Source organism: Neolamprologus brichardi, chromosome 6 (genome assembly GCF_056152115.1).
Source record: "Neolamprologus brichardi isolate AB-2024 chromosome 6, ASM5615211v1, whole genome shotgun sequence".
Lineage (NCBI taxonomy): Eukaryota > Metazoa > Chordata > Actinopteri > Cichliformes > Cichlidae > Neolamprologus > Neolamprologus brichardi.
This window is the reverse complement of record NC_142109.1, coordinates 13,818,792-13,846,658: the sequence shown is the minus strand read 5'-3', so window position 1 is coordinate 13,846,658 and position 27,867 is coordinate 13,818,792. Positions and strand designations below refer to the sequence as shown.

Here is a 27,867-nt window from a genome sequence, read left to right as displayed (position 1 = left end):
ATAGCACAATTAAATAAGTATAATTTGGAAACTTTAATCAAAACAACAACTGGGTTACAAAGGTATTGGGAAAAAGTCACAAACTGACAAATGCTGCAGAAGTAAATATTCATAAACAGCTTTGAAAGTTTACTTTGAGGCCAGTATACTTTTTAATTTCTACACTTTTTCACTTTGGAAAATTCACAATTTTCTCCTATAATTTGAAAATATACTGTCTAGTTTGTTTTGGACTCACAATTTTTTATACCCACAAAGATTTTATCCAGACTAAACGTATATAACAGTAAACAAAGGAACCAACAACTAGATTTTGATATTTTGGGAAACAGCCATACTTGCTTACTTGGTATACTGGTATACTTTTATATCTACACAATAAATACACACACTGGCATCTCCACTAGGTTGCTAGTACTGGGTTGGACCCCTTTTGCCTTCAGAGCTGCTTTAATTCTTTGTTGGGGAGATTTAAAAAAGAGCTGGACATTTTCCTCACAGACTGACATGATAGCATCACACAGCTGCTGCATATTTGTCAGCTCACATCAATCTCCCATTCCACCACATCCCAAATATAGTGTACTGGATTCAGATCTGCTGACTGTAGAGGTCATTCGAGCACAGTGAACTCCCTGTCATGTTAAAGAAACCAGTTTGAGAGGATTTGAGTTTTGTGATATGGTGTGTTATCCTGCCTGAAGCAGCCATCAGAAGATGGGTACACTGTGATCCAAAAGGGACAGGGTGAGCAACACAGGTAGGCTGTGATATGGTCTTCTGCTGCTGTAGTCCACCTGCTTCAAGGTTTGTCGTGTATTTACAGATGCTCTTCTGTACACTTTGATTTTAACAAGTTGGATATTGTTGAATGTCTGACCTCTGCGATCAAGAAGGCATTTTCACTCAGAGACCTGCTGCTCAATAGATATTTTCTATTTTTTCTGACTTTTTTCTGTAAACTCTAGAGATAGTTGTGTGTGGAAAATCCCAGTAGATCAGTAGCTTCAGAAACACTCAAACTTATCCATTTAGTACCAAAAACCATTTCATGTTCAAGTTAAATCACCTTTCCTCTATATTCTGATGCTCTGTTTGAACTTTAGCAGGTCATCTTGTTCATGTCTGCATGCATCAATGCATTGAGTCGCTACCACGTGATTGATTAGGACAACCTTAATCAGTATTTTTATTCATCTTTAGGCATGAAAAAAAGATTTTTGAACTTCATTTTTTAAACGTGTATTTTTCAAATAGTTTTTTACATGTCCGCTTAAGTGGACAACATCACCTTTAGAGTGAGTGGCAGGGTATGGAGTGACACATCAGTATCCAATGTAGTGGTTTATGTGCAAGTGTACCATCAACACTGATATGAATACAAGAAAACAGTGTTTGAATAGCTGTCCACTGTAGTGACCACTATGCGTAAAAGGGTTAATGAACAGCTGAACACAACACACAATAAGATTTTATGAGCTTTACAGGGAAACTAATGGTAAAAACGTGAACTCTAGAAAAGTTTAGCTGGCAGTTTTCGGCTGCTTTCAGCTTTTTATTTCAGCATTTGCACTTGTACTCTAACTTTCTTTTAGCTTCATTATATGCTAAAGATATGAGGGCAGTGTAAAATAAAACTAAACCCCCAATATATAAATGTAGCTTTAATTGTGCTATTTCTGAGCACAAGATCTATCAGTGCTGGTACATTAAAGTAAAAAACAAATAACGCATTAAGTAAATTTCTTGATGAAGCGAAGCTTCAGATAGGCAATGATGAGAAATATGATCATCATAACAGTCAAAGCTACATGATTCTCCCACAGACCCCAGGAGGTGTAGTCTATGCCCAGGTACTCCAGATACTGCTCTCCTGTGCATCTGAAATGAGGCATGTTCAAACTGGTCAGATATTAGAGCCACAATACAACATGTTGTTAACCAGTAAGACAGAACTGGATCAATTACTCACGTCTGGCCAGCTGTTTTCCCAGTGCAGTTGGCTGTCATAGCTGACATGTTGCTGTTTCGGATTACAACCTCTTCGCAGAACCTCAGACCCACAAATTCGTTTATCTTCAAGGCCTGAACAAAGACAGCAAGTGAGGCAGAGCAGTAAAACCTTAGCAGAACAATTTAAATACAATATGGTGCGTTTGGCAGATCATTTGTTCCATTTTAAAACAATAAATGTAATGTAGCTATTCTCTTTTGGGTCTTAACTCCCTTTTCACGTATATGTTGCCATATAAAGTAACTTCCTGTTTTATTTTTAAAGTCTCTTGTCTCTTACATGCTGTCTTTAGCTGTGCTTGTGGTCAGTTGGTCCCTAGTTTGTTGGCCTTAATCCTCTCCTTTGAGTTTGGCTCCATCTTCAAACATGACAGTTACTGTACATGGGGTTTTTAAAGTGCATTATCAGTAGGCTATCCACTTGGTCGTGTATGTTTGGTATAACGTGCAGCACCCAACAGTTAAAATCAGAGAAGTCTGTTTAAGTCTATGCATTCAGCCATCTAACATCAAGTTTAGAGTCCAGTTCAGGTCCAACCCCAGTTCAATAAAAACACACTTACAGACAATTAAAACTAAAACTGCTAAAACATATATGTGAAGGAGGTTGTCTGTGATATGTATTTATTTCATTGAGGTGATAACCTCTGTCTGAATTTTGAATTGTTTCTGCTACTTTCTCTATATATCTGCATCTTCTGCTGTCAAAACCTTTAATGCTGACTTACTGCAAGACCATAACGAGGAATACTAAAGTACTTCAGCCAAGCCAACCAGTCTTTGGTGCTGGGTAGATTCACCAGGAGTCCTGAAAAAATCTAGAAGACACAAAGTCAGTTTAGATGTCTTTTTTCTGGAGGGTAGAGCTGACATAACACGACTTACAAACACATCTAAATGTTTCAAAGTCCAGATGCAGGATGTTATTAGTCTCACGGGAGCTTTTACTATCAGACAGTAAAACATAGATGAATAACTGTCTATTGGTCATTATAATATACGGATAATATAATATATCTGTGTTGCTTTTAGAGACTTAGTCAGATATAGATTCAATAGTCAATGTTTTCTGGGAAATTTTGCTATTGATTATGAAATCAATCAACAATCATTTATAATGCACTTACTGGCCACTTCATTAGGCATTGCCGTTCTTATACTTAATTTGTCAACCCTGTAGTAGCAACTTGGTGCATTTAAGCAAGTACACAAGGTCAAGAAGACCTGCTGAAGTTCAAACTGAGCATCAGAATGGGAAAGAAAGGTGATTGAAGTGAATTTTTACCCACACAGCAATCTCAAAAAGTAAAAGCAGGCAACAGTAACCAACTCGTGACAGTCAAAGTGTGCAGAAGAGCATCTCTGAATGCACAACACATCAAACCTTGAATAAGACCACACCTCAGCATAGCCGAGGATTGTTGCTGACCATCTCCATCCATTTATAACTACATCTGATGTTAAAGTGACCAGGGAGTTTATGTCATCAGTGAGTCTTCTGTTTAAAATGTTTCATTTCTTTTTTTTAAAAACCCTAAAGCTACCTAAAACAAAAAACGTAGATGTTATATTTACTCCTTCTCCCTTCCAACTTATTTATGTGGGTCATGGGGTTGCTGTATCTCTTACCATCATGAAGACAAAGGTGATGGTCATGAGGATGTTGGCAAGAGCCACGACACTCTGGTCAGCTGAGATGGCCATGGTCATGGCTGTGGCTGTGTAGGCCACCAGAGTCACCGTCAGCATGAAGACAAAAAAGGCTTCTGCTGTGGATTTGAGCCCTGGTTGGACACACAGTTTTGTGCGCTTTTACACACTGATGTCTTTTCTTTTTTTTTTAATTTAAATGCAAAAATTAAAATAGTTAAATAGATAAAAGTCTCACCAATCAAAAAATAGACAACACAGCTGAAGATAACAGAGGTGACGGTGCGCAGAGCGATATCAGACAGGATCTTAGAAAGGAAGTAGACAGACACTCTGTAGTAGCCACTGATGTACTCGTGCCTGTCACAAGAGAAACACATAAAGCAACAGTTAAATCTAGAGTCACACACACACGTATACGGCGTCCTGATGGAGAACTTACACGAAGAGTTTCCTCTCAGTGATGAAGAGCTCGGCTGCAGACACAGTACTGAAACACTGGTTGGTAGTGATGAAGAAGAGGGCGCCCATCCTGGAGCAATCAGAAAAGCAAAAGTGTTTTTCTTTGTACGTATTATTGTAGGGTCTACCTTGGAATATGAAGTGCTTTGAGGCAACTGTTTTTGTAATTTGGTGCTGTATAAATAAAGTTGAAATTGGAACCTCTCGGACAGAACAACACTTAAAGTGCACGCTATACTCAAAAAGAGACTGCACAGATAAGACCTGTATAGGATGCTTGCCAGGAAAAGTCTTAGAAAAAAAATAACATGAGATTCCAACCTGTCAATCAACACAGAAGCAAAGACACAGCTCTGTGCAAAAGTCTTGAGCCACTCCTCATTTCCTTATATTTTGCCTTCAAAGAGCCAGAGTTTTTTTTTTTTTTTCAATATATTTTTATTGATTTTATAATTGAGCAGCATACAATAATCACCTTCAAAAGAACACAATAGAAGGTGGACGGCAAGTCAACAAGGTGGTAATACAGCATACATAAATGTTAAGACAGAGTATATTTCACCTAAGTTTATCCATCAGGCTAATGACTGGTTGCCAAATCTTATAAAACACACTCTCTCGGTTAGACAAGGTAAACCTGATTTTCTCCAGATGGAGTACATTTCCAAATTCTCTCAACCACATATCGAAGGTAGGAGGTTTAGCAGACAGAGTAGTCATTGACACAACCTGCGTCTCTGTCTTGTCCCTTGCCCATCCCGGTTCAGACACCCCGAATAATGCTGCAAAGGGGGTACATGGGACCTCCCTGCCAATGGCTTTGGTCATAAAATCAAACAAATGATTCCAAAAAAGCTGTAGTTTTTGGCATTGAAAGAAAAGGTGAGATAAAGTTCCTCGACCACTTGAACACTTAACACAGAGGGCTGAAACGTTCTTATATATTTTTTCCACTTTAGTGGGAGAAAAATGCAACCTATACACAACCTTAAATTGGATCAGACAATGTCTAGCATTTATAGAACTACAATATATATTCTTAATGCACTCTTGCCAAAGATCATCAGTAACATCCACCCCCAGTTCTTCCTGCCACTGCTCCCTAAAAGTATCAGATGAAGGACTGTATATATCTAGTAAGGCCCTGTAAAAGCGAGACACAGCACCTCTAGTGTAGGGCTCAACTGACATGAAGCTGTCAAGCACTGAGTTTCGAGGAAAAGAGCCAGAGTTTCTTGAGCAACAGTTCTCCAGGTCTTCTGAAGGTCTTTCAGAAAGCCTGGGGAACTATTGGAGCCCGGACTTCGTCATTATGATGTTGACAGAGAACAGAACAAAAGCCAGCCAACATCCAAAGAAGACCTTTGAATGTCCGTCAAGAAGCCCGGAGAACTATCCCCAAAGATAACTTAAAGAAATGGTAAGAAAGCTTGCCTAAGAGAGTTCAGGCTGTGTAGAAGAATAATGGTAGTCAGACCAAATATTGAGTTTTCAGTATGTGGAATTGTACAAAAACAGTAAAATCAGACATGTTCAGAGCAGAATAAAGACTAAAGATCTTACATACTGTAACGTGACCTTTGAAAACTTGAAAATGTTTGCAGTAGTTTGTCACTGATGTCCTGAGCACAGACTCCCAATCTGAGCAATGTAAGCTCATACACACATAAACTAAAGTTTAAAAGCATTTGTTTTCTGGGTTTTTTCCCTCACTGCTGATTTTCCTACGCTGACTGTTGATGCTGATTGTTGTTGCCCCACTATTAGCCCCTACACCAAGCGAAGATGAAGGAAGGGTGAGAAACTTGAGACATTTAAGCCACGTACGGGCTGTCTGCCATTCTGCATGTGCACTGACCTTGAATATAATCACATTAGGTCCCTGTACACTACTGAAAGGAAAAAGGGAGACCACTGATGTCTCTGATGGGCTTCGCTGGACTTGCGAGTACCAGGTTGTGCCCAATAAAAAACGGTAAGAGGATTAACCGAGCGGGAATTACCTTTCACACTTTTTCTCCAGAAGCGGTCACTGACCTGAACATTTATGGGGAAACATGTTGCTTTTAGCATGTAAACGCATAGTATTAAAAAAGAAAAACAAAACAACCTAAAATGAAACAATAAAAGAAGTCCAGTTTAAAACAACGACTTACTAATAAAAGTAAATGCTACTAAAGCTATTAATTTAAACATTTGCCCATCCTATATAGATTTTTTGTAGTTGCAGCGCATTAAAGAGAGAAAGAAAGAGTTTTGGGGTTTACATATTGTGGAAAACATCATCTATAAAATATGTAGAGTCCAAACAATTAATAAATTGCTTATTAGTAATTTTCCTCACGAATGCTGCTGGATTCGCTCAGTTCGCTGACACGAGGCACACACAAGAAATCTGGAAAGAGGGAAGCAAAGACACACTGTGTCTTCAGGTGAAGTACCATGCTAAAGAAAGACACTCTACAAACTGGCAACCCAAATGTTATTTTACAGGCTTAAGCGATCAACGAAGCATTACCAAACCAAGCCATGAATATAGCTTAAACATTTTATGACTGAGTGGTCATGTTAGCTGACTGGTTTGTAGTCTTAAATTAACCTTTTACAAGTGTATTAAACCCATATCTGAACCACATCGCTGCGTCTCACACCCCGACTATGGAGGCGAAGGACTTTTTCGAGCATTTTTTAAGCTGCACTGTTCACTCACACATGCCAACATTTCCTCTAAATCAGATGGTTTATGGCATAACTGCAAGACCAGATGGGGAAGTAGCAGTCATACTGCAGTAAGGCTGTGTTAACAGTTAATAAAAACATCTATTTTATAAGAGTATGTTGAGGCATTTATTGGCCTGCGGACAACGAGAGTCAAAAGGAATTTTGCTGTGTGAGCTTTACATTATTGCATGCATTTCATGTAGTGCCATATATATTAAACCAGCTAAATTACACCCATGTAATAAGTATTATAAGTGAGAGCGATTAGCTGATTAGCTGCTTTGGCATTTAGACAATAGGAATCCTTTAAATAAACAAATAACACACAACATTAAAATGATCAAAGTACAAATTATTTAGCCATGAAGATGTTTGGTTTTTTTTTTGGAGATGACAGCAGGACAGTCACATTACATACTCAGAACATTTTGTAAAATATTATTACGTGGCTGACTGTTGAGAGCAGTTCTCTCACCTGTTCTGAATACCACTCTGATCATCTTTGACCCCAAAGAAAATGGCTCCCACGATGAGAGCGAGGAAAACGTTGACTCCCAGCTGCGTAAGAGATTTAGACAACGTGATGACTTCTGTGCCTACAACATACACATTCATTATGTTGTTATATAAAAAACTTAAAACCTCCTGAAGTCCAGTTTAATCCAAACTTACCAGTTTGTGTTTATGGAAAAACTAAATTCAACTTTTGGGGGTAAAAAACAAAACAAAAACATGGGTTCAAAGGACTAAAGTGAGCAGAAAATGCTAAGGTTATGTCCTCCTGAATTGATCGTGGGGTGAGATGACTGAATGGAGGGGGAAAAAAGGTGAAAGCAAGACATGTTTTAAGCTGAAACTATTTACAGGTTATGACAGGACTAAGCGGTTCCCAGGGTGAAGGGATAAGCCAGTAAGGTTGAGCCTTTTTCACCTCATTCCCCTCAGTCCCTCATGTGGAAGCTGGGCAGCGGCGGGATAGGTCATGATGCCATCATGTGATGACTCCCACACAGGGGCCAAGGGGCTTTGGCTAGATATGATATCAGTTCATATTCAGGCCCAAAGAGGCAGGAGTGGGGTCACAACAGTCACCAAAGCTGATTACAGCACCCATGCTACCAAGGAACCTTCTCGAAGGATTATTTTTGACTTATTTAGGACCAATTAGCTGTTAATAATTCTTAAAGTGAGGAGACTTCTGACAGCATTGTGCCGCCATGGGTCGACTAATGAGGGCATAAAGCTGACCCCTCTAACACGCTGCATATCCTGCTCACGATGATGGGGCCAATGCAACGTACACTGTTAAAAAAAAATCTTAAAAAAACGGTATTATTCCGGCAGCTGGGGCGCCCAAATACTACCGTAAAATAACAGAAAATAATTTCCTCATAAAAATACGGTTATTTCCAGTAATGACAATACAGTTTGTTGCGCTAATTTTACATTGGATCTTGCCATTTCAAGTGATCTTAAACATTAAATTAGGAACATGTTAATGTGATTAAACAATGAAATTATCTATAAATAGGAAAAAAAAAAAAAAAAATCCTAAAAAAACAGTAATATTCCAGCAGCTGGGGTGCCAAAATACTACCGTAAAATAACAGAAAATAACTTTCTCATGAAAATACAGTTATTTTCAGTAATGAAAATAGAGTTTGTTGCGCTCATTTTACATGGGATTCTGCCTTTTCCAAGTGCTTTTAGACATTAAATTAGGAACATTTTAACGTGATCAAACAATGAAATTACCTATAAACAAGGTCGATGAATGTGGCAATATGAATCATAATACGTAAATGTACAGAAATATACAGTTAACAGTTGGTTTAAATAATAATGGATTGCATGCCCTGGGACAGAGGCGAGGCTGCCATATCGCACCATCGGCCCCTCTGGCCATCACCAGTAGGTGAAGAGTCTTGACTAATACCGAGAGTGTCCGAGCCGGGGATCGAACCGGCAACCTTCTGATCACAAGGCGAACTGCCAACTCTTGAGCCACGATCGCCCTAAATAGCAATGATAACAATACTTATGTGATGTAACACAAGCTTATAGGGATCATGTTATATGCTTTTCCATGGCATTACATTTGAATTCAACAGTTCGATCTTTCAAATAACGGACAGATATTTGTGAAATCATGATACATTTGTGAATGTATTTTAACAATCTAAATATGCATATGTACAGACAGATACATTTAATAATCATGAAAATGATGTTTTATTACATTACAGTGATTTAACGTTAATTTACATTTGAAATGTCTATCACAGTCTATTTACGTAACTTTAATGATATTCTAGAAGAACAGAACAAAACTGTAAAACGCACAGTAAAATACTTTTATATTAGGATTTTTTCCTACAGTGCAGCCATACCTGCGACCTTGTGGTTGTTAGTTCACATTCATTGGCCGATGCTTAGCGTCATGTTATTATGTGTCCCAACATCCAATGGCATGTCCCATTGTTTTCATGGCCACACCCTCACCCCAGGTGCAGAGGCCTATTTCTGTTCAGGAATGTTGTGAATACTTTGAGATTTATATTAATTGCAATTCCTACCTCTACATTTATTTTTTAAAATATATAATTAGCACAGCGTGGCCGTGCAATGTTTTGTATGTTTTTTTTAGTTTTTATTCCTATTAATTATATTTTCACTTGTTACCTCTGAATTATTGAATCAGACCTAGATGACATGAAATTTTCAGCACAATTATAATTCAAATACTCCTTTAATTATTGATTATTCTCATTAATTTTTGATCATTTTATATATTTTTCCATAGTATTACATTTGAATTTAACAGATCCTTCTCTCACATAACAGACAAATATTTGTGAAATTATGATACATTTCTGAATGTATTTTTACAATCTAAATATGCATATGTACAAAAAATATATTTAAAAAACAAGCAAATTGTGTTTTACTCTATTTACAGTGATGTTATGTTATTTTACCTTTGACATGTAAAATCACAGTCTACTTATGTAAATTTAATGATATTCTAGAAAGACAGTACAAAAATGTAAAAATTACAGTAAGATACTTTGACATTACTATTTTTTGGAACAGTGTATGCTTTTATTTTTAAACATACTTAAGTTTAAACCTGTCACTAATTAACTATTTAAAGTTACCAATATAGCTACAAAAAAGTTGGTAAAAATCTTCACCAGCTAATGAGCTTCATGTTCAGCTGACAGACACGAGAGTGGCACTGACCGACGTCTGAAAGTCGAACGCGTGCCCTAAAAGACGATGGTGTACGTGCTTACCTGGGCCACAGATGTTTGGGGGTTCAACATGAGGTTCTGAAATGTTCTGTGAAGGACCCATCGTAGCTGGTGAAAGAACGAGCTGTTGTAGGTGATGGTGCGGGACTTTGGGAGGGACCCACAGCGCTTATCTTTAACAATGCGTTCCAGTTCGGCTCGTGTGTTGCTGGAGTAACTGCTGTTCCTGTACTCATCCACCAGGCGCTCCTCGATGCTCTGCCTGGAGCTACTGAGCTCCTCGAAGTCCAAATCTGTTCACAAATACAAAAAAAACCACTCAGTTATATTTTATTTTTATAGCACCAATTCACTCGCTTTATATACAGATTTGACTCTAGAATAGAGTTAATAGTCGACTATGTACACCCCACGATTCAACAGCTTGTAGAACCACCTATAGCAGCCACGACTTCAGCTGTTTTCTACATGACTTTATCAAACTCTGCCATGGATGTGAAGGAATCCCTGATTTTTTTCTGCTTACGTTTTCACGTGAAATTTTTTCACTTGCAGAAAATGTTAACAAAAATTAAGGCGTTATGAGGTCCAGTAAAAACCATCTGTCTTACTGTTTTACTCCGTCAACTCTAATTTGTGCGTTTGACATGTTGTTCCAATCACTATAAATGTCAAATTTAAAACACTTTAAAAAACCTGTTAATAAAAAGTTCCAGGTAAAAATACTGTATCTTCTTTATTGTATCGTACCTTTTTGTGGATGTTGCAAAATCAAAGAAAAATGCAAAGAAATGAGCACATTTGCACAGGATATGTTTGTTTGTTGTTATTCTATTAAACCAGGAGATGTGATACAAGCTTGACTGAATATTCATGGATGGTTAATTATGCCGCTACCTTCAGAGCCGTGCACTTTGGTCATTGCTGTGGCGGTGAAGTCTCCGTTAATCACATCCAAAAAGAAGTCAGCTGGGTTGTTGTGGGCCTCGCAGGCATAGCCTTGAACACAAATCACAATGTTGCAGCTCAATATCAAAGCAAATCCTACACATATAGTGACCCTGCAGCTTTTTTAGAAGCTGCACATCCATCTACATTTATTTACTTCATAAATTAAAGAAAACTGTAAAGAAGTGTCTTGTGATGTTACTGTTTAGTCAGTGTAATCACCGATGTTGGCAAAGTAGTCCAAAGTGTTTGGTGCTGGTCCGTGGTACACCATTTTACCACCGACCAACAGTGTGAGAGTGTCAAACAGTCTGTAGATGGAGTAGCGAGGTTGGTGGATGGACATAATTATGGTTCTACCATGACTGGCCATTCTGAAAAGACACATAACACAGTAAAAATCACAATAAATTGATGTAAATAAAGTAGAAGCAAACAGCAGCAATTTTCCTGCTTTAATTCTCCTATGTAAAATGATAAGCTTCTGTTTAAAGTTAACCAAACTCCAAAATTTAGCTTGAAACACTTTTAAAAATCCTTTAAAACCCAGAAGCTCAAGATTTTACTTTATTTTAAAGAAATCTGAGAAATTAGAGATAGTCCGGGTTTTCTCACCTTTTCAGCAGGAGCAGGACAGAGTTAGCAGTGCTTGCGTCTAGCCCGGTGGTCGGTTCATCCAGAAATAGGACAGCAGGATCGATGATCAGCTCCATGCCGATGTTTGTCCTCTTTCTCTCTCCTCCCGAGATTCCTCGGGTCATCTGCGTGCCCACCTGAGGAACAAAAAAAACACCAACAAAACACAACGGGAATCGCTGAAAACGCGCTTCATCTGCCGGGGCAGGCTGCTTGTTAGAGGACAGGTGAGTGACAGGCTGTGATTATCTGCAGCACCTTGGAGTCAGCCACTTCGGTGAGACCCAGTTCTTTAATGAGGTGATTGACTCGAGCCTCCTTCTCGACCTGAGGCACGGAGACGTGCAGTCGCAGAGCCGCAGAAAAACGCAGATTCTCCCTCACGGTCAGGGTGCCCATGACCACATCTTCCTAGCAGGGAGACGAAAGCTTGATCAAAGGTGACAAACTGAGAAGCTATTTTGCAGTTATCATTTCCACAAATCCTTAAGGGAAACAACCAGAAACAAGACGGAGTTCAGAACACTGCCTCACTGCAAGAAGGAGTGAACCTCAGCAGGGTTTGCAGGTTTTTCTGGGAGGTTTTTCTAAGCCTGGCTGTCTTCTTTAACACACTTTAACACTTGCACAAAATATTTCTCATTTCAAGAGTTTCTTCTTAAAAGAGGTCTAACACAAACAATCTCAGCACTATGTTTAATGTTTAAGGGCCAACCTCTGTGTGTTAAGTTGGTTTTACACCCTACAACATTTGCTTTGCTCTCAGACGCAGAGTCTAAGAGAAAATCAAAACTCTCAGCTTTTTCTGCATGAAAGCTTAAAGAAACCAGTCGATCCATACGCTGTTTAATTGAAAGGATTTATTTTAATGTTAACATATATTTATCTGTCCTATCCACAATTTTTCCAATTTAACATTTTACAAAAAAGCTGAATTACAGTCTTTTTTTACTTGTGCTCCTAAACAGAAAAATTCTTTTTTGCGATTGACGCTCAATTAATTCCTGACTTCTCAGAGACGACTAGAGTGCCGGCTCAAATTTGGGTATAAAATGTAAATTCAGCTGTTATTTACCTGATAAATAGTAACATAATTTGTAGTTTTGAACAAATTTTTGATAGATTTCTAAAATATTTGTGCTTTCTTGTTTTTGTGGCAGGTGGTATCAAGCATTTGTTAAGCACTGTACATTTATCAAATAAATATATTTCAAAACATAATATCACTATATCCATATCAGTGCATCTGAGTGGATATAAAAGGGTTAATATGGGTTATTTAAAGAAATACAAATTTACCTGGACGACATAGCCAGAGAGGCACTTAAAGTTTGGAGGCTGTGGGGCTCCATCAATGAGAACTTCCCCCGAGAGACCTGCGGGATCCTTCCTCGCAGCCAGAATATCCAAGAATCTCAAAGACAAAGAGCAAAGAAAAATTCTAAAGATATCCAAAACAAAAATTAAGGTAATTATTTCAAGATTATATACAATTAGGTCCATAAGTATTCAGACAATGTCATTTGAATTCAACGGGCCTAAAAATATCACATTAACTGTTTAGGAATTGCAGGCCTTGTTATGCATAAATACCCCATTTTTAAAGGTTCAAAAATAATCAACAAGACGTTTTGTGGCTAGGTGAGGCTCTTTCCCTCATAATTTCAACTGACAAATGAAGCAGACGTAATATCTGAAGTCAGCTCAAAGTATTATGAGCTGACAAAAGGTTAGAAGGTTTTTTTTTACTCAGAAGTACCACTGCAGGTATTCTTTTGTGCATTAGCAACAAAAACGTAATTTGAGCCTGAGAGGGTTAAAAAAAATCATGGTTCAAGCTTTACAGGGTTAAGAGCGGCCAAATGAAACACTTGGTTGGTTCCTAAAAACAATGAATCCACTGCCCAGTATTATGACGACTAAAGTGCTGAATTAGTTCTATGGGTCACCGCATCTAACCAAGTGAAGAGCACTATGATCAAGAGATGCCTTCATGAATACAGAGCGTTTACTACAAGGTGCAAACCTCTGGTTACACATCTACACGAGCTCGCACAGTTCAGGAAAAAAACCTTGGAAAAATGAAACCAAGATGAACGCGTACCAGTATGAACAGAAGAGAAGACAATGGTGAAGGAGAGAAAATGCTCATGATCCAAAGCACAACCCACCCTCTGTCAAACATGTCAGATGGCTGTTCACAGCAAATGCAATACTTACTTGTACTGCTTGTATTACTGTTTGTTTAATCACATATTGATTAAGTGATTTATACTGTAATAAGAGAGTAATACAATGCTTTATAGACCTAACTGTATTTTTGTAAACTGAAGTGGTACTCACGAAGATTTTCCACTTCCAGTAGGTCCAAGTATAGCATTCAGACCAGGTCTCATAATCCCACTGCGAGACAGTGACACAGGCAAAAAGTGAGTGTAATGATTTAATAATGAAAAAAGAAACTCAAATACTGGGACACATATTTGCTTATGTTTCCAATTATAAATGTTTTTCCTTAGATTTTTATGCCACTGTATTGGTTTTATGCCACAGACACAAAGCATGTGAATCAAAGTAGTTAATATGGTCCTTAGACACATGCTGAAATGCAGCACTTTTATTAAATGAATCATCCCTCCTAATCCCATTTAAAGTAATATTCATGAATGGATTTTACAGCAAATACAGATATCATATCATTTAAAAAAAAAAAAAAATGTAACAATTTAAAGAACTTCAGAGACTTCAGAAAGCACGGAGTGAGTCAGTGATTTAAAACAGAGTTGAAGACTGAATTAAGGTCTGGCGGTGGATCACGTGACGCTGTTTAATTCGTTTCCCTGGCAGACTGCTCTTTAGTGCATTTGAGAGATTATATGCAAGAAACCATGCTTAATATCATATAATTAACACTGTGGCAGGAAAAAGGTTCCGCCTAAAAAAAACTTGTGTGAAATGATTCATTCTTCCATGGGAAACGTCAGCTGTATTTAATACCATCAGAAAGGAACTGCAAGGGTCTATTCACTATTGTCCCACTTTGTACTGGACTGACATGAAAAACAAAAGAAAAAAAGCAAGACGACACCCCCCAAAATTATAAGAAATCTAAAACAATCAGTGCAATAAAATTCAAAAGGATTCATTTGGCATTTTTTCTGAAATTCAACAAAGTAAAAATCATAAGATTTCTACTGTTTAATGGGGTTCTGTGCATGTTCAGCTAGCTTAAGCAGAGGGGAATTTTTTTTATTTTTTTTTAAACAGACTATTAAATGTTTTACAGGTTTTCTGCTGCACTTATCAAGTGAGCAAATCATAGCTCTGCAGGTTAATATCTGTAAATTCTGTAAATTCATGTGCAAGTAGTGTGTGAGTGATGAGAAAACGGAGGAAAGCGAGTGAGAAGGTGACAGAGCGGAGAAAGACAAAGAGACTGACTTGAGGTCCACCAGTATTTCCTTGGAGAGGATCTTTCTTTTGCAGAGGAAGCCGCTCTGCTGCTGCACTTTGTACTGGATGCTGTGGAAGCTCACGGTGGAACCGCACCGCTGTTTCTTCCCGTCCACGCCCGTGCCGACCTTTGACACGGCCATCCCGTTAGTACCGATGTCTTCTATCATTGCAATGTTGATGTGACTGGTTTTCTCCATCATCCTCTGCTGCAACCAAAAACACAGAATTTTGTACATGAAAGAGAAACGCTGTTACTTTACTAAAGGCACAGACTGATCGGTCTGGTGATAAGGATCGCTTTGAAGTGGTGTTAAGGTTTCCACCTTTTGAATACTTGCTGCATGCAAATCACTTTTTGAAGCAATAATCCTAAAGTCAGCATAGTTATCAGCTGTTTTAACCATCCTGAGAGTCTCATTTAAATAATAAACACTTGCCAAAGTTGTAAACAACAAGATAGTAACTAAATATTCATTGCCAAAGGAGGCATTAGCTCTAAATTTTATAAAGCAAAAAAAGATCAACACGTGGACACACTTCTAATCTACTCTAATCTAATTTAATTTTGAAGTTGTAAGTTTAAATGCAGATTAAGGCTGGTATTCTATGGCTTCGAAGGGATTAACTGATAAGGATAAATAAATACAACAAATAAAAATCCTGGAATTTAAGGAACAGTGGATTTTTCACTGCATCACTCGGGGATGACATGCTGGACAACATTGTAAGCTTAATATTTCTAAACTCATTCATGAGGGTGCTCGACTCAAAGGACATGTCCACTATTTATTTTAATTTGTATTAATTTAGAGGACTAAAGATGTACTTAAACGTATTGATGTGCTTTATTATTATTATTATTATTATTGGGAACAAAGTACAGTTTTTAAATCCACACGTTGTTTCTGTGGCACGCGCTGCTCTTTATAACAGTGTTTTGTGTTTGAGCTCACGTGTTAAAGGAAGAAAAAAAAAACACAGCAGGTATATGAGAGGACAAGAATATTATAGCTATGTAAAACACGTGACCTCGGTGATTTACACTCCATGGGTTAAACCTGCCTGAGATAAAATTAAGGGACTATTTCTTCTTGCGCCAATGCTAAAGCAAAGCAGCAGCAACTCGTGATTTCTTGTAGACGTTAATAAATAAAATATGATTGAGGAGCTGCTGAAATCAACAGAGAGAGGAGAGAAAATCTTTGTAGTTGTGACTTACCGGGCGGCGAGGATGTGAGAGGGCTGCTGCTGCAGACTGATGGCCAGCGGCAGCTCACCCACAAGGGTCAACCCCACTCAGGCTGGGGGAGGGAGGTGAGGCCCATCACATTTTTCACAGCTGCTCCTTTTTCTTTTCTTTTTTTTTTCGTTTTATTGTATTATTCATGCAAAAGTTAGCCAGATAACGTCACTTTAAATCAAAGCCCTTTTTAAAATTATGCCACTTATAATACATCAGCTTATCCCCCTTTTCCACCAGAGTTACTGGTTTCTTCCAGGAGTTGCAATATAATGAAATCTGCATCTGGCAATCTGTTGTTTAGCCACCCACTACTGTATGGGGTTACACATGAGTGCTGAAGGTCAGAACTTAATAGATTGTAGCTGAAGTAGTTAGTAGAGCATCTATCCCCTTTTAAAATGTGTAGAAATACAGTTTAATAGTTCCGGACACTTAATTCCAGGGGTGACTGACAGATACACAGCTTACAGATCTTTAGGGTGTGGGAATTTAAATGTTAATGTATAATTCCATTGAAGTTTGCATACCTGGCTCATTTTACACAAACTTTGACGTCAGTCAAATTAATTAAATACGTGTGGCTAACTTTAGTTCGTCACAAGAGAGTATATCTACCTGTGGCATCCTGGTGAAGTAGATGTACTGCAGTAACTTTGTGTTTGTGATACTAAAGCCCAGAGTGTGACTGTGAATGCTGGATTCCGATGCCTGTGTGTAAAAGAAAATTTATATCTGTGTCTTCATGCAACTCTTGACTAAACAGGATCAGGTTTCACAGGAGAGCATAATGGATTTATTGCACAACATATAGTCTCTGTTAGGTTGCATTAGATTGCAACGGTGTGATGCTGCGTCCGGAGTTCGAAAGAGTCTGCATGTGTGCATTAGTGTGCCTATCAATTTTCAACATAAGTGCTTTAGGAAAACAGCCTTATGTAACTTCTTTGGTGTCACAGAGTAACTCTACTCTGTGGAAGCTTCCACCTAAAGACGTCTACTGCATTCATGTACAGAAGGCAGAGATGGAAAACGACTCGGGAACCCACGACAAGGAAAGATGTGAAACAATGGCTGACACCTGCAATCCCACTCAGTGCTTCTTGCCGTGGATTCTGTGGTGGATCCATTGGATCAGTGTCAGAACAAACATTAACTTTGAGTTCTGTCTCCCCTTGGTGGCCTTGGGAGAAATCTCACAGTGGCTCAGAATATTCTCTGAGTATCTCCATGCTGTGGTCATGTATGCTTGTGGCACATGGCACTTTTCACGTAGATCTGAGATGGCTGCTTTCTGACTTACTTTTAAAGTCTTAAACAATATGTCATTCATCTATTTAGTCAAGCGCTCAACCTATATAACTCCAAAACATGTAGCCAGATGCTCTCAGTGCAACCGAAGTCTCGATTCCGTCTCAGGTGCAGACCCTAGACTAATGCAATAACCTGCCACTTGATATTTGTACTGTCTTTTATGCAGTCTTTTAAATCCAGCCTTTCAAACCTAGGCTTTTAATTGAAGTTCAAAGTCAAGTTCAAGTCCCATCAGGCTTTTTATGCTGTGTTCCCCTTTATTATCTTGTTTTATTCAAATATATATTTGTTTGATTTTGTTTTATTGATCATGTGGTTTTAAGCCAACCCGTAAAGCACTTTAAAAAGCAACAAGGCTGACCAAAGTGCTGTAGAAATCAAACGGACATTGACCACAACTGAGTGAATGTCTAGTTTTGTCTAGTTCTCCATTTACATTTGGAAATTTCTTGAATTTGTTTTGATGATAAACAGGAAGTTTTTTTATTATTCGTTTGTCAGGTTGTTTCCCCAACAACTTAAAGCAGTTTGAATCTACGCAATCAATCTAGATAAAAATGAGATTTTTTTGTGTTAACTGAACAAAGAAATTGTGTTCTTGTCTGATCACAATTAAGATTTCATTATTATTACGTATACCTGTTATTTAGTTTGTCAAGTAGGTGGAGCAGAGCTTCATAACTCTGGACTCAATTAAGGTGTCCAAGACTTATTTTTCAGACACCTGCCTTCTTTAATTTATCAAATTCTTCCATAAAATTTGTAATTTTCTCACTAAAGATGACCAAGTTTGAGCTCGTTGGCAATGTTTTTTTTTTGTTTTTTTTTTAAAAAGTAAAGCAAATCTGGAATATATGTAGACATAATGCAAAAATAAATATTTTAAAAAATATCAATGTTTTCTTATCTGTTTGAAGTGGCATGTAAACAGCTCTGTTGATGTAAATCTTTTACTGTATGGACAAAAGCATTGGATCACCTACACGAGGATAACAACACGTCCATGTTACAAAGAAAACGGTTTCTAAATGTATCGTTTTTTTTATTGAAAGTGTCACAAGCCGTTTAGACCGAGAGTACAGTACTGTGACAGTACAGTGTCGTTCAAACGGTCACATTTGGGTCCCAGGTGCAGATCCAACACCACAATGATTATATTTCAGAGGCAGTGCAACAAAGTACAGTAAAATACTGAACACAAGGTTAGAGACTAACTCTGACAGAAGGCTTGTTAACTATTTTGAAAATCATACACACAAGCGCCTTTATAATATCCAAAGTCCTGTTAGATACAAGAATAAGGGAGAGAAAATATATTTACATGAACATTTACAAGATGACAGTTTATACAACATTAGGAACTCACAGATAAAATAATGCTGATAAATATGACGTGCTGTATTTCTTTAGCCTTAACAAGGACAAAATAAAAGATCACACCACCAGTGAACAAAAACAGTTCAGCTCAACGGATTAAGTCTGAAAACACATCCACTCACATTAGGTCAGCCAACACGACTTGAGCAGCTTAGTCACACCTATAGCCTGCAGAGACTGGTTACATTGTTTCAGTTTAAGCAAACATTCACATTGTCATACATGGCTCTTAGCTAAACAATTCTCTAGTGTTGCATTAGGTGTGCTTTGTTGTGTCTGACTGACACACAACGGTGGAAAACCAAAAATAACGCCACGTTACTCACACCACAGGTCCGTGTCTAAAGACCTGCATGTGTAGAATATTCTGATGTGCCAAACGTAGCTGAGATACACACACAGATGATTATTTACAGAACAGAAACAGTATGTTTCAGTACCTCAAACACTTTTAAGTCCCCTTTAAAGGACCTGTTGCAAATCAAGCAAGCCTGGCAAAGAAACATAAAATTTCATTTTTATTCCTACATAAATACCAAGTTCAGTCACCAAAATGCTGTTCAGGCAGCTCTGTTCAAAACTTTTACATCTTTTAAGATTGTCCAAGTCTTCCAATAATTTCTGCGGCTCTTTAAGAATTTTTTTTCCTTTAAATATAAAGGAAATTTTAAAGTGTTGGTTTGCAACTAAATGTACAAGAAAAAATCTTATAGAAAAGCTATATAATTTAGATATTTTAAATTTGCCATTAAGTTTTTAAGGCCCAGTCAGTGATTTTATCAGTGACACTAGTTCTTCAACCAAGGTGTGGGTTTCGCAACAGCTGATGACCAATCACTGTAGTTCAATTGCCCAACCCCGACTCCTTTTGTTGCACTTGCTCCCAAAATTAAAATGGAGAAATGGTCCAAACTTAAAACCTGTGCTCTTAAAACTGGTGGGATACATTTTCTTTAAAAATGTAGGTTAACAATAAAAATGTAACAGTGAGTGAGATTGTGGTGTGATGAATGGTGTGAATGGCAGAAGAAGGTGAGGAATTAAATCTGTAGAGCAGGCTACAGATTTAGCCAACACACATTCCCGTCTGCTGCTCACACACTTTTAGCACCTATGAGGTCATTGGCTTGCTAGTAGATAAAACCTTGTATAAAGGGAGATTTACCCCCCTGAATTCACTGCCTCTTTGTTCACAGAGGCAATAAACATCATGCAACTGTAATTAATGTTGTAGCCATTAGGTGTCATTATTTCGGCAAACCACACACTTTTTACAATGTTTCTTTACAGGAAGCCAAATGTATTGCACATGTTAACAAAGTCTTAAACAGACCTCGTCCTTTCATCCTATGTCCTGCAGCCTATGCCCAGCGTCCACTGGACACGAAGCTTCTGCTGAAAGAGAAACTCGTGTCTGAACTCTTGTGCTTTCCCCAGGCACCAAACGGCACCACGATGATTGTGCTGTTGTCCTCTGAACCATACTGAATAGCCTTAAAAAACAAAACAAAACAGAGCACCGCAATGTGAAGCACAACATGGTTAGAGAAAGTCATCGGATGAATGATCAATTCAATAACCAAAAATTAATCTTCTGTTTTACCTGCTCAGATATTCTCTGTGCTGCCTCTTTGGGTTCGTGACACTGGTTGATGACATTGCAGATCTCCTGGCTGTTCATAATAAAGTTAATGCCATCTGTGGTCAGCGCCAGGAATGAGTCGTGGACATTGTGCAACTGAAAGGGAATAAATAAATAATACTTTATAACAGACATTAAAAAGACAAATCTACTGAACTATTACAAGAAGATGGTAAGACTGGCTTTACTGACTTCTTCAGCGAACAACAGATGTGAAAATGTGCTGTTGCAGAGATCTGCATTAAAACAGTCCATGGTTTTGCCCCAATACACCAGCAATGTGGATTTTAAATCAAACAATCGTGATGTACAAAATACAAACAAAACATTTTGCAGTCATTTTTATAAACAGTCCCCATTTTCAGTGCCTCAGAAATAATCGGACAAACATTTTAAATATAGGGATTGTTTTTAAACACCTGGGTGAAAATACTGTGCAGTCAGTGGCTAAGGTCTCACCTAATGCTTTCCTCCCTCAAGCTGCTCGGTTAGAGCTTTCCTGCAGCCACCTTCAGTTGTTGCTTGTTTGTGTCTCTCTGTGACTTCAGTTTGGTTTTTAATAACTGCAGAAATGCTTTGTTTGGTTAAGACCATGTGACTGACTTGGCCATTGAATAATATCAAATTTCTTTCCCTCAAGAAGCTCTTAGGTTGTTTTTCCAGTTTGCTTTAGGTCATTATCATTTGCACTGTCAGATTATTTTTGCAGCATGTCCTGAATCTGAGCAGACGCTAACGCCCTGCACACTTCAGAATTCATCCTGCTGCTTCTGTCAGCAGTCACATTACCAATAACCCCAGTGCCTTGCTTCCATTGGCAGCCATATGTGCCTATACACTAACATTTTTGTAAAAACCCTTAAAAGTTTGAAAGTCAGTTGCATCTTTATTGTCTGATTTAAGACCTACTGTGGTGGTGCGCAGAGGAAAAATGACAAAAACTGCATCTTCTGAAGATAACATGTATCAAAAAAATATATATTTCAGTGACAAACTAAATTTACAAACCTACCGTTACTCTTTTGGTCTCGGGTTCAGCAATGACTCCCGTCTTCTTCAGGTCAAAGTCTCCAATGCTACGCGTCATTGCCAACCTGCCATTGACATTTGGCTGCCCCAGGCTATTCCAGGTGATAAACCCCCCACTCTTCTTTATCCTTTAAACAGGTGCAGATCGGTATATTAGTACATGTATGCTATGAAGGCAGGATTCTTTTCAGGGCACTTACAATTAATAAAAAAGAAAGAAAAAATGAAGTTTAAAACCTGCGTTTAAAAGCATCATGTACCTGTCTTTTTCATCCTTTCTCTCAGGGGTGTGGTCAACAGTGAGTTTAAGGGCCTTGCCCTTGCGGCACAACATGACACGACTGTCACCCACGCTGCCGACCACCAGCTCGATGCCGTCCCTCAGCAGGGCCACGGTGGCGGTGGTTCCTGCGTTCATCCCGGGTGCTACAGAGACATACGAGAAAATCTCAAGCTCCACAAAGCCACTGTCCAAAGTGTTAACAACAACATGGTGTATCTCACGCACTCGCAGTCACACGCTACAACATGAACACATGGGTGGGAGGCCATGTAGTAGACTTAGAAAAAACTACAGATATTCACACAGTAAACAACAGAGGAGGCAGTCACACATGCAGGTTGAACTGTTGCAGAATAGAGCTGAGGTCCAGAGCAAATTTTACAGCAGGTACGTCTAAAGCTGAATCCAAAAAGATAATAAATAACAACAACATTTATCAGTGCCCGATACTGGGCCTGATACTCGTAAAGCAACACAGAAACATCAGAGAATGTCATAATAGTGAGTTTGGCATTTTATCTTTCCTCTTATGTTCACCATGGATGCCTCTAGGGTTGAGAAAATATAATAAGTCAGTCACAAGAAATATTATGATCAACTGACTCAGTAAAGTAAACGACTTGCGTTTTAAATAAATAAGAAAAAATGTTTTATTTATGCCAAATGTTGAGAAATTACCCGAACAAAGAAGACTAACAAGTTTTACTGCCAAATATTTGACATTGGCAAACAATGTTCTGGTGGTAGATAAATAAGAGTAAAATTTTATGCAGTTAAAAAGTTTATCCTTTCCTCTCCTCAGAATTAAATGAGCTGATAGAGACTTAACGTTCTTTAAAGCTTAATCTGAATATTAAACATGGACTGGATCTGTCGCTGACAACATAAATCTCACACAACTTTCAAACTGAAGCACTGTCTCACAAGAATCGTTGCATACACTTGGTGAGAAGAGAAAAATCAAAAAGAGAGATAGAGATAGGTAGAGGCAGAGAGAGAGACGTGAGAGAGAGAGAGAGAAGTGAGAGAAAGATAGGGAACCTTCCAGTAGTCCAGGATTTAGGACCCGCTGGACTCTCCTTCAATATCTAGCCTCTCGTCATCCACACTGGTGCCAAGGGCTTCCAGCTCTTAGCTGGCTCCGCAGCTGCCGTAGATAACATGCACACACACACATACAGGCATATTGGGACATTTCACAGAGCGAGGCCAAAGTGAGGCCATGTAACAAGTACACTAGCGTTCATATATCATTAAACTTAAGACATAAAAGGTGGGTTGAGAAAATTCAAGCTAAGCTGATGAATTTTACAGAAATAGGGCAAACATGTAAATTAGATTTATTGAGGGAAATGTTTTGCATTAATTTTTTTGAGTTATACTCAAACATTCCTTAATAAAAATGCCTGCTTTAAACATAACACTTTGCAGACAGGGAAAAAGTAAACAGATTGGTGACAAATTAAAGGAAAACTCACTATTAACTAATTATGCAAAGTCTTTAAACCTCTACTGACAGATGTGATTCTGTCCAAATGATATTCTCTCACTAGGAGGTTCCTTGTGGCAGTGACGTTCTTAAATGGTTGAGATCTGATAACAGCAGTCAAGAATTCCTACAATTTTCTCATTAATCGACCCACTGGGGAAACCCTGTGTGGCGTCACGCATGCAAGGATAAAGCTGTTCCGTTTATCCAAATGTGTACTCTGATTTTTCCTTTAATTTGTTACCTTTCTGTTTCTGGCAATGTCGTGCTGGAAGCAAGAAAAACACTAACATATCTTCTACGTGTAGCTAATTTATTCATGAATTATTTAAGGAACTTTGGGGGAAAATGACAGACCTCTAACCAAAAGTGCTCAGTGGGGAAATCCAAAGCTTCAATGCCTAAGTAGGATAAGTAAATTATGTTTGAAGAGAGAAGAAACAAGTGTCATCACATAGAAACACAGTACACAGCATATCCAAGTACACGTAACGTGAAAGCACCTACCATTTGGAGAGAAGTGCAAATGCCTTGCTAGAGCTTTGTCTACTTCAAGGAAGGCTTTTGTTAAAACTAATTCCAGATTTTCCTCGTCTGCAAGAAGGTTCCTTGAGGAAATCAGAAAGAAAAAAAATCACTTACAGAGCTGTGACATCTGACATTCACATTATTCAGAAATGAAAAAGCTACTTGTGACAGCGACTCATACGAACTCCTTACGTGATATATTTTTCCATGTATTTTTCACAGAAGTCAGCTGCCTCCGATCCACCGTGCCCATCAAACACAGCAAAGTAGAGCACCCTGTCGGTCAGCTCGGAGACCCGGTAGCGGTCTTCATTGTCCTTGCGTTGACCAATGAGCGAGGCGCAGCCTACCTTGGATAGGCTAACTTTGGGAATGGGCTTGCCGTAACGAATGCTGGGGGGCAGCAGGATGGGCTCATCGATACGATTGTCCCAGATTCCAAATGAATCCCAGGTAGTGGGGCGGCCGCTGCTGTCTGGATCAAAGCGTGTATTACTGTGCCGAGTTTCTGACGGGGTGTGGAACGGTTTGCGGAAAATGAACTGGAAGTGGCTGTCATGCTGGACCGGAAGGGGGACTACGCTCATCTGTACAAGACCGGCTCGACCCACATGAAGACCACTGCATCTTGCCAAGCGTGCAAGACAGGCTGCTGACATCACCCTGACAGCACAAACACCTCGGAAGCCACTGGATGGAGAGGCAGAACAGTGTACTATTTGGACAAAGCAGGAAAATAAGAGAAAAGGAAAAAAAAAAATAAAATCCGTCATTTAGACTGGGAACACAGCATGACAAAAATCTTTTATTTGTTTAGGAGGAGCCTCCATTATGAGGACTAAAGGTCTCTTCAAACTAGAAATCATTAAACAAACACAAATCGGGTGGAAAGAAACTGAGATGACACAAATTCCTTCATATTTTTGAAACATTTGAAATGTAATCCATCTAGTAATAAGTGACAAATACCTACTAACTATTACTAGCATCTGATGCTAATCTTGATCATTTGCTTAAAAAAAAAAAATCAAGTGGTTACTTTTAAATATACTTAATGGATGTTGCATTAAGACTATTAGATGAAGTCATCTCCTTAAACCCCAGTAAATTTCCTGACCTTCTCACTGGTCTTTTATTATTTGACAGAAAATAAAGACAGGCAGTAACTGGAGTCCAACAGGTCTTGTGTTCAAGACCCCATGTTCACACATTCACCGCGTTCAAATAAAAATTTAGTCAACTAACAATAAGAATCATCCTCAATTCTAAATTCAAAGCGTTGCGCATTTACTTCTGTGGAGTTCCATTTAAGGATACCACAGGGATTCTGTGTTTGCTGACTAACTACTACTCAAAGTTTTACCCAGTTTTATTTAATTTTATTGCTGATCTTCCAAGAGCTGCTAAACAAATAGAACGTAACATAAAATGACATAAAATTATGTATAATACTGTGCAAAAGCCTTGAGTCATTCCACGTTTCTTTACATTTTGATTGAAGGTCTTTCAAAGTTTCTTTTGGACACTGGCTGCTTTTTCGTTCATTTTCAGTTCAGCCCTTATACTTGACCATTTAAGGGCATTTTTGTTGTTTTTTTAAGTTACTTAACATCGACCCATGAATCATTCAAGTATTTACACAATGCGATTCAAGACATGAGCCAGTGTTGTGTCTACACACAACAGACAACTTGGCAACTGGTTGTCTTTTTGTGTGTGCAATCTTTGCACACTTTTCTTGCTCACCTTATGTAGTCCTGTGTTGATTGTCTGTTATATATAGCACCGTGATCTTGGAGGAACGTTGTCTTGCTTCACTGTGTACTGTACCACTGCACATGGTTGAAATGACAATAAAGCCACTTGATTTGACTTGAAATAACCAATTTTATCCTTTTTATCTTTAGGCACTTGGTTAGTAGCGGCCTGTCACATAAAGACATTTCTTTAGTTTAATCCACAAAAAACTTCAAAGATAAGTTTGACAGAAGTATTTTTGCACCAACAAAGTTTTCAAAAAGCTGTTGTTTGAAAACTCTGCATATGTGCTAAAATAGAAAACTGAACAAGTACACAGCAAAAAATATAAGTAGCCTAAAAATTAGCTTAAAAGTCATTAGTCATAGATTTGCCTCTCCGGATCCCGAACCCTAACATTATTGAAGCATTGTGGGATCACCTTCAAGGAAAATGGAACAAAAAGGCACCTAGCATCCAAAGAAGAGCTTTGAATGTCCTTCAAAAAGTCTGGAGAACTATTCCTGAAGACTGTTTAAAGAATAAAGGTAGTCATACCAAATATTGACTTTTAAGTTTGTTAGAATTATAAAAACTCTGTATTTACCCCAAATACTTGATTTCCAACTATTTCCTATTTTCCCAGGAAAACGTAAAGAAATGAGAGGTCGCTCAAAACATAAGCATATATTCTTAACAATGTGAACTAAATGTAGCATATGCAAACTTTTTTTGAAGTTCATTAAGATTATACAGATTCCTAGCATACTAAAGAATGAAGGGGCATAAAATGATTGAAGGTTATAGCTCAACACTAGCGGAGATAAAGGTCATTATAAAATTTAACAAACTTTACAATTTACTCTTTGCCACCAACAAACCATAGTCTTGCCTGTTACTTGGCATTTACGGAATCCGTGTCTGGCTATTGAACAACAAGGTTTGTCGAGTTGAACAGTGGTTAAAAGGACATTTAAAAAACAAACAAACATTCCTTTCAGTAACAAGAGCACATGTGTTGTGGTTGTGCCTGAACAACATGCACAGCCTTTTTCGGACATCTACTATAGCAACCTCAATTCACACTATTGTACCCTTAAAGTTTAACCTATAAGAGCCCAGACTCATTTTTACTGTTAGTAAAAACTATAGGAGAGTGTTAAAGCCTTAACAGGAACTTTCCTCACTGTGTACAGGGCTTCTTATGGGTTAATAAGCAACATTTACTCGGACAGCATTAATGAATGACCTTTATTGTATTTGGTTTAATTAGTGAATAAACACTGATTAGGGAGAAATTCTGACGTGCTATATCGTCCATATGTTGCAAATCATCTCAGGGTAAACCGTGTATTCATGTGCATCAACATGTCTGTGAAGGTTCTCGGAATGTGCGTCAAAGCTAAAGAATGACGCAATAGCCATTAAGCTAACTGCTCCAGTATCGATCCCAATATCATAAATGTGTGAGGCACTTAGAAGTGTTATCCTAAGAGAATCTGAATAAGAAGCCGTCCTTAATAAAATGCAGTTTCAATACACTTACGAAAAGAAGCAGTATATGAACGGTAACGTCATCCATTTTTCATATTAGCATTAACTAGCTAGCTGCAAACGATAGCTCTGTAGCACACAAGCTAACAAGGTAGATAGCATTAGGTAAAAGTTACCATTTCGTCTAACATTACCGAGATTTCAGCTACATGTTGACTAAAAACCATACCTCGAGAGTTTCAGATGTATTCGTCAGCTTTAAAGATCCCTTGCTTGCTTCTTGTGGAGTGATAACAAATTGAATGAAAACGGCCGCCCCCTCGTCTCGCCTTGTTGTCAAACAGCAAGGCCTATGATGTGACCGCACCAATCAAAATCTTGTAAGAGTATCCGTCCACATTGACGCCCCGTCTACAGCGCATACGATTAGTCGAAAAAAGGCTTAATGGCAGCTATGGGTACCAATAATAAAGCTGCACCTCTAAGCGCCAACTGTCGCGAAACGCCGAAAGGGCAATGTAGGAATAGAAAATACAATTTGTGACACAATGTCCCCATCCAAGCATTTATTTTGTTCACTAAGCTTCTGGTTTC

General features: G+C 38.3%; 2 protein-coding genes across 3 annotated transcripts; both read right to left on the bottom strand.

Annotated features, from left to right (window-relative positions):
• Positions 1-73: 73 nt before the first annotated feature.
• On the bottom strand, positions 74-15,376 carry abcg2d (ATP binding cassette subfamily G member 2 (JR blood group)). The gene is made up of 15 exons (XM_006787054.3): positions 15,126-15,376; positions 14,028-14,087; positions 12,984-13,098; positions 11,943-12,095; positions 11,664-11,821; positions 11,271-11,422; positions 10,998-11,099; positions 10,143-10,393; positions 7,322-7,404; positions 4,106-4,195; positions 3,902-4,023; positions 3,643-3,797; positions 2,742-2,831; positions 1,973-2,085; positions 74-1,881 (listed from the first exon to the last, which is right to left on the bottom strand). The coding sequence occupies exons 1-15, from the start codon at positions 15,374-15,376 to the stop codon at positions 1,734-1,736; spliced, it is 2,043 nt and encodes a 680-aa protein (XP_006787117.2). The 3' UTR covers positions 74-1,733.
• A 3,334-nt stretch (positions 15,377-18,710) lies between these two features.
• On the bottom strand, positions 18,711-27,643 carry ppm1kb (protein phosphatase, Mg2+/Mn2+ dependent 1Kb). 2 transcript variants are annotated; one of them, XM_006787053.3, is made up of 8 exons: positions 27,503-27,643; positions 25,789-25,874; positions 24,235-24,757; positions 24,022-24,122; positions 22,003-22,168; positions 21,726-21,870; positions 20,675-20,809; positions 18,711-20,564 (listed from the first exon to the last, which is right to left on the bottom strand). In XM_006787053.3, the coding sequence occupies exons 3-8, from the start codon at positions 24,699-24,701 to the stop codon at positions 20,433-20,435; spliced, it is 1,146 nt and encodes a 381-aa protein (XP_006787116.1). In that variant the 5' UTR covers positions 24,702-24,757; positions 25,789-25,874; positions 27,503-27,643; the 3' UTR covers positions 18,711-20,432. The 2 variants fall into 2 exon arrangements, with proteins under 2 accessions (XP_006787116.1, XP_006787115.1); XM_006787052.3 differs by lacking the exon at positions 25,789-25,874.
• Positions 27,644-27,867: the final 224 nt, after the last annotated feature.

What these genes read in the sequence shown, in the direction of transcription:
- abcg2d (XM_006787054.3), bottom strand. Translation starts at nt 15,376, where the DNA reads ATGTACAAAATTCTGTGTTTTTGGTTGCAGCAGAGGATGATGGAGAAA. An exon ending in GGACTACTTTGCCAACATCG is followed by an intron (nt 11,100 to 11,270) that starts GTGATTACACTG and finishes TTTGTGTTCAAG; the next exon opens with GCTATGCCTGCGAGGCCCAC. An exon ending in TTCCTCGTTATGGTCTTGCA is followed by an intron (nt 2,086 to 2,741) that starts GTAAGTCAGCAT and finishes GTCTTTGTTCAG; the next exon opens with GCCTTGAAGATAAACGAATT.
- ppm1kb (XM_006787053.3), bottom strand. Translation starts at nt 24,701, where the DNA reads ATGTCAGCAGCCTGTCTTGCACGCTTGGCAAGATGCAGTGGTCTTCAT. An exon ending in TTTGCACTTCTCTCCAAATG is followed by an intron (nt 22,169 to 24,021) that starts GTAGGTGCTTTC and finishes ATGTCTCTGTAG; the next exon opens with CACCCGGGATGAACGCAGGA. An exon ending in CCGAGACCAAAAGAGTAACG is followed by an intron (nt 20,810 to 21,725) that starts GTAGGTTTGTAA and finishes ATTCCCTTTCAG; the next exon opens with TTGCACAATGTCCACGACTC.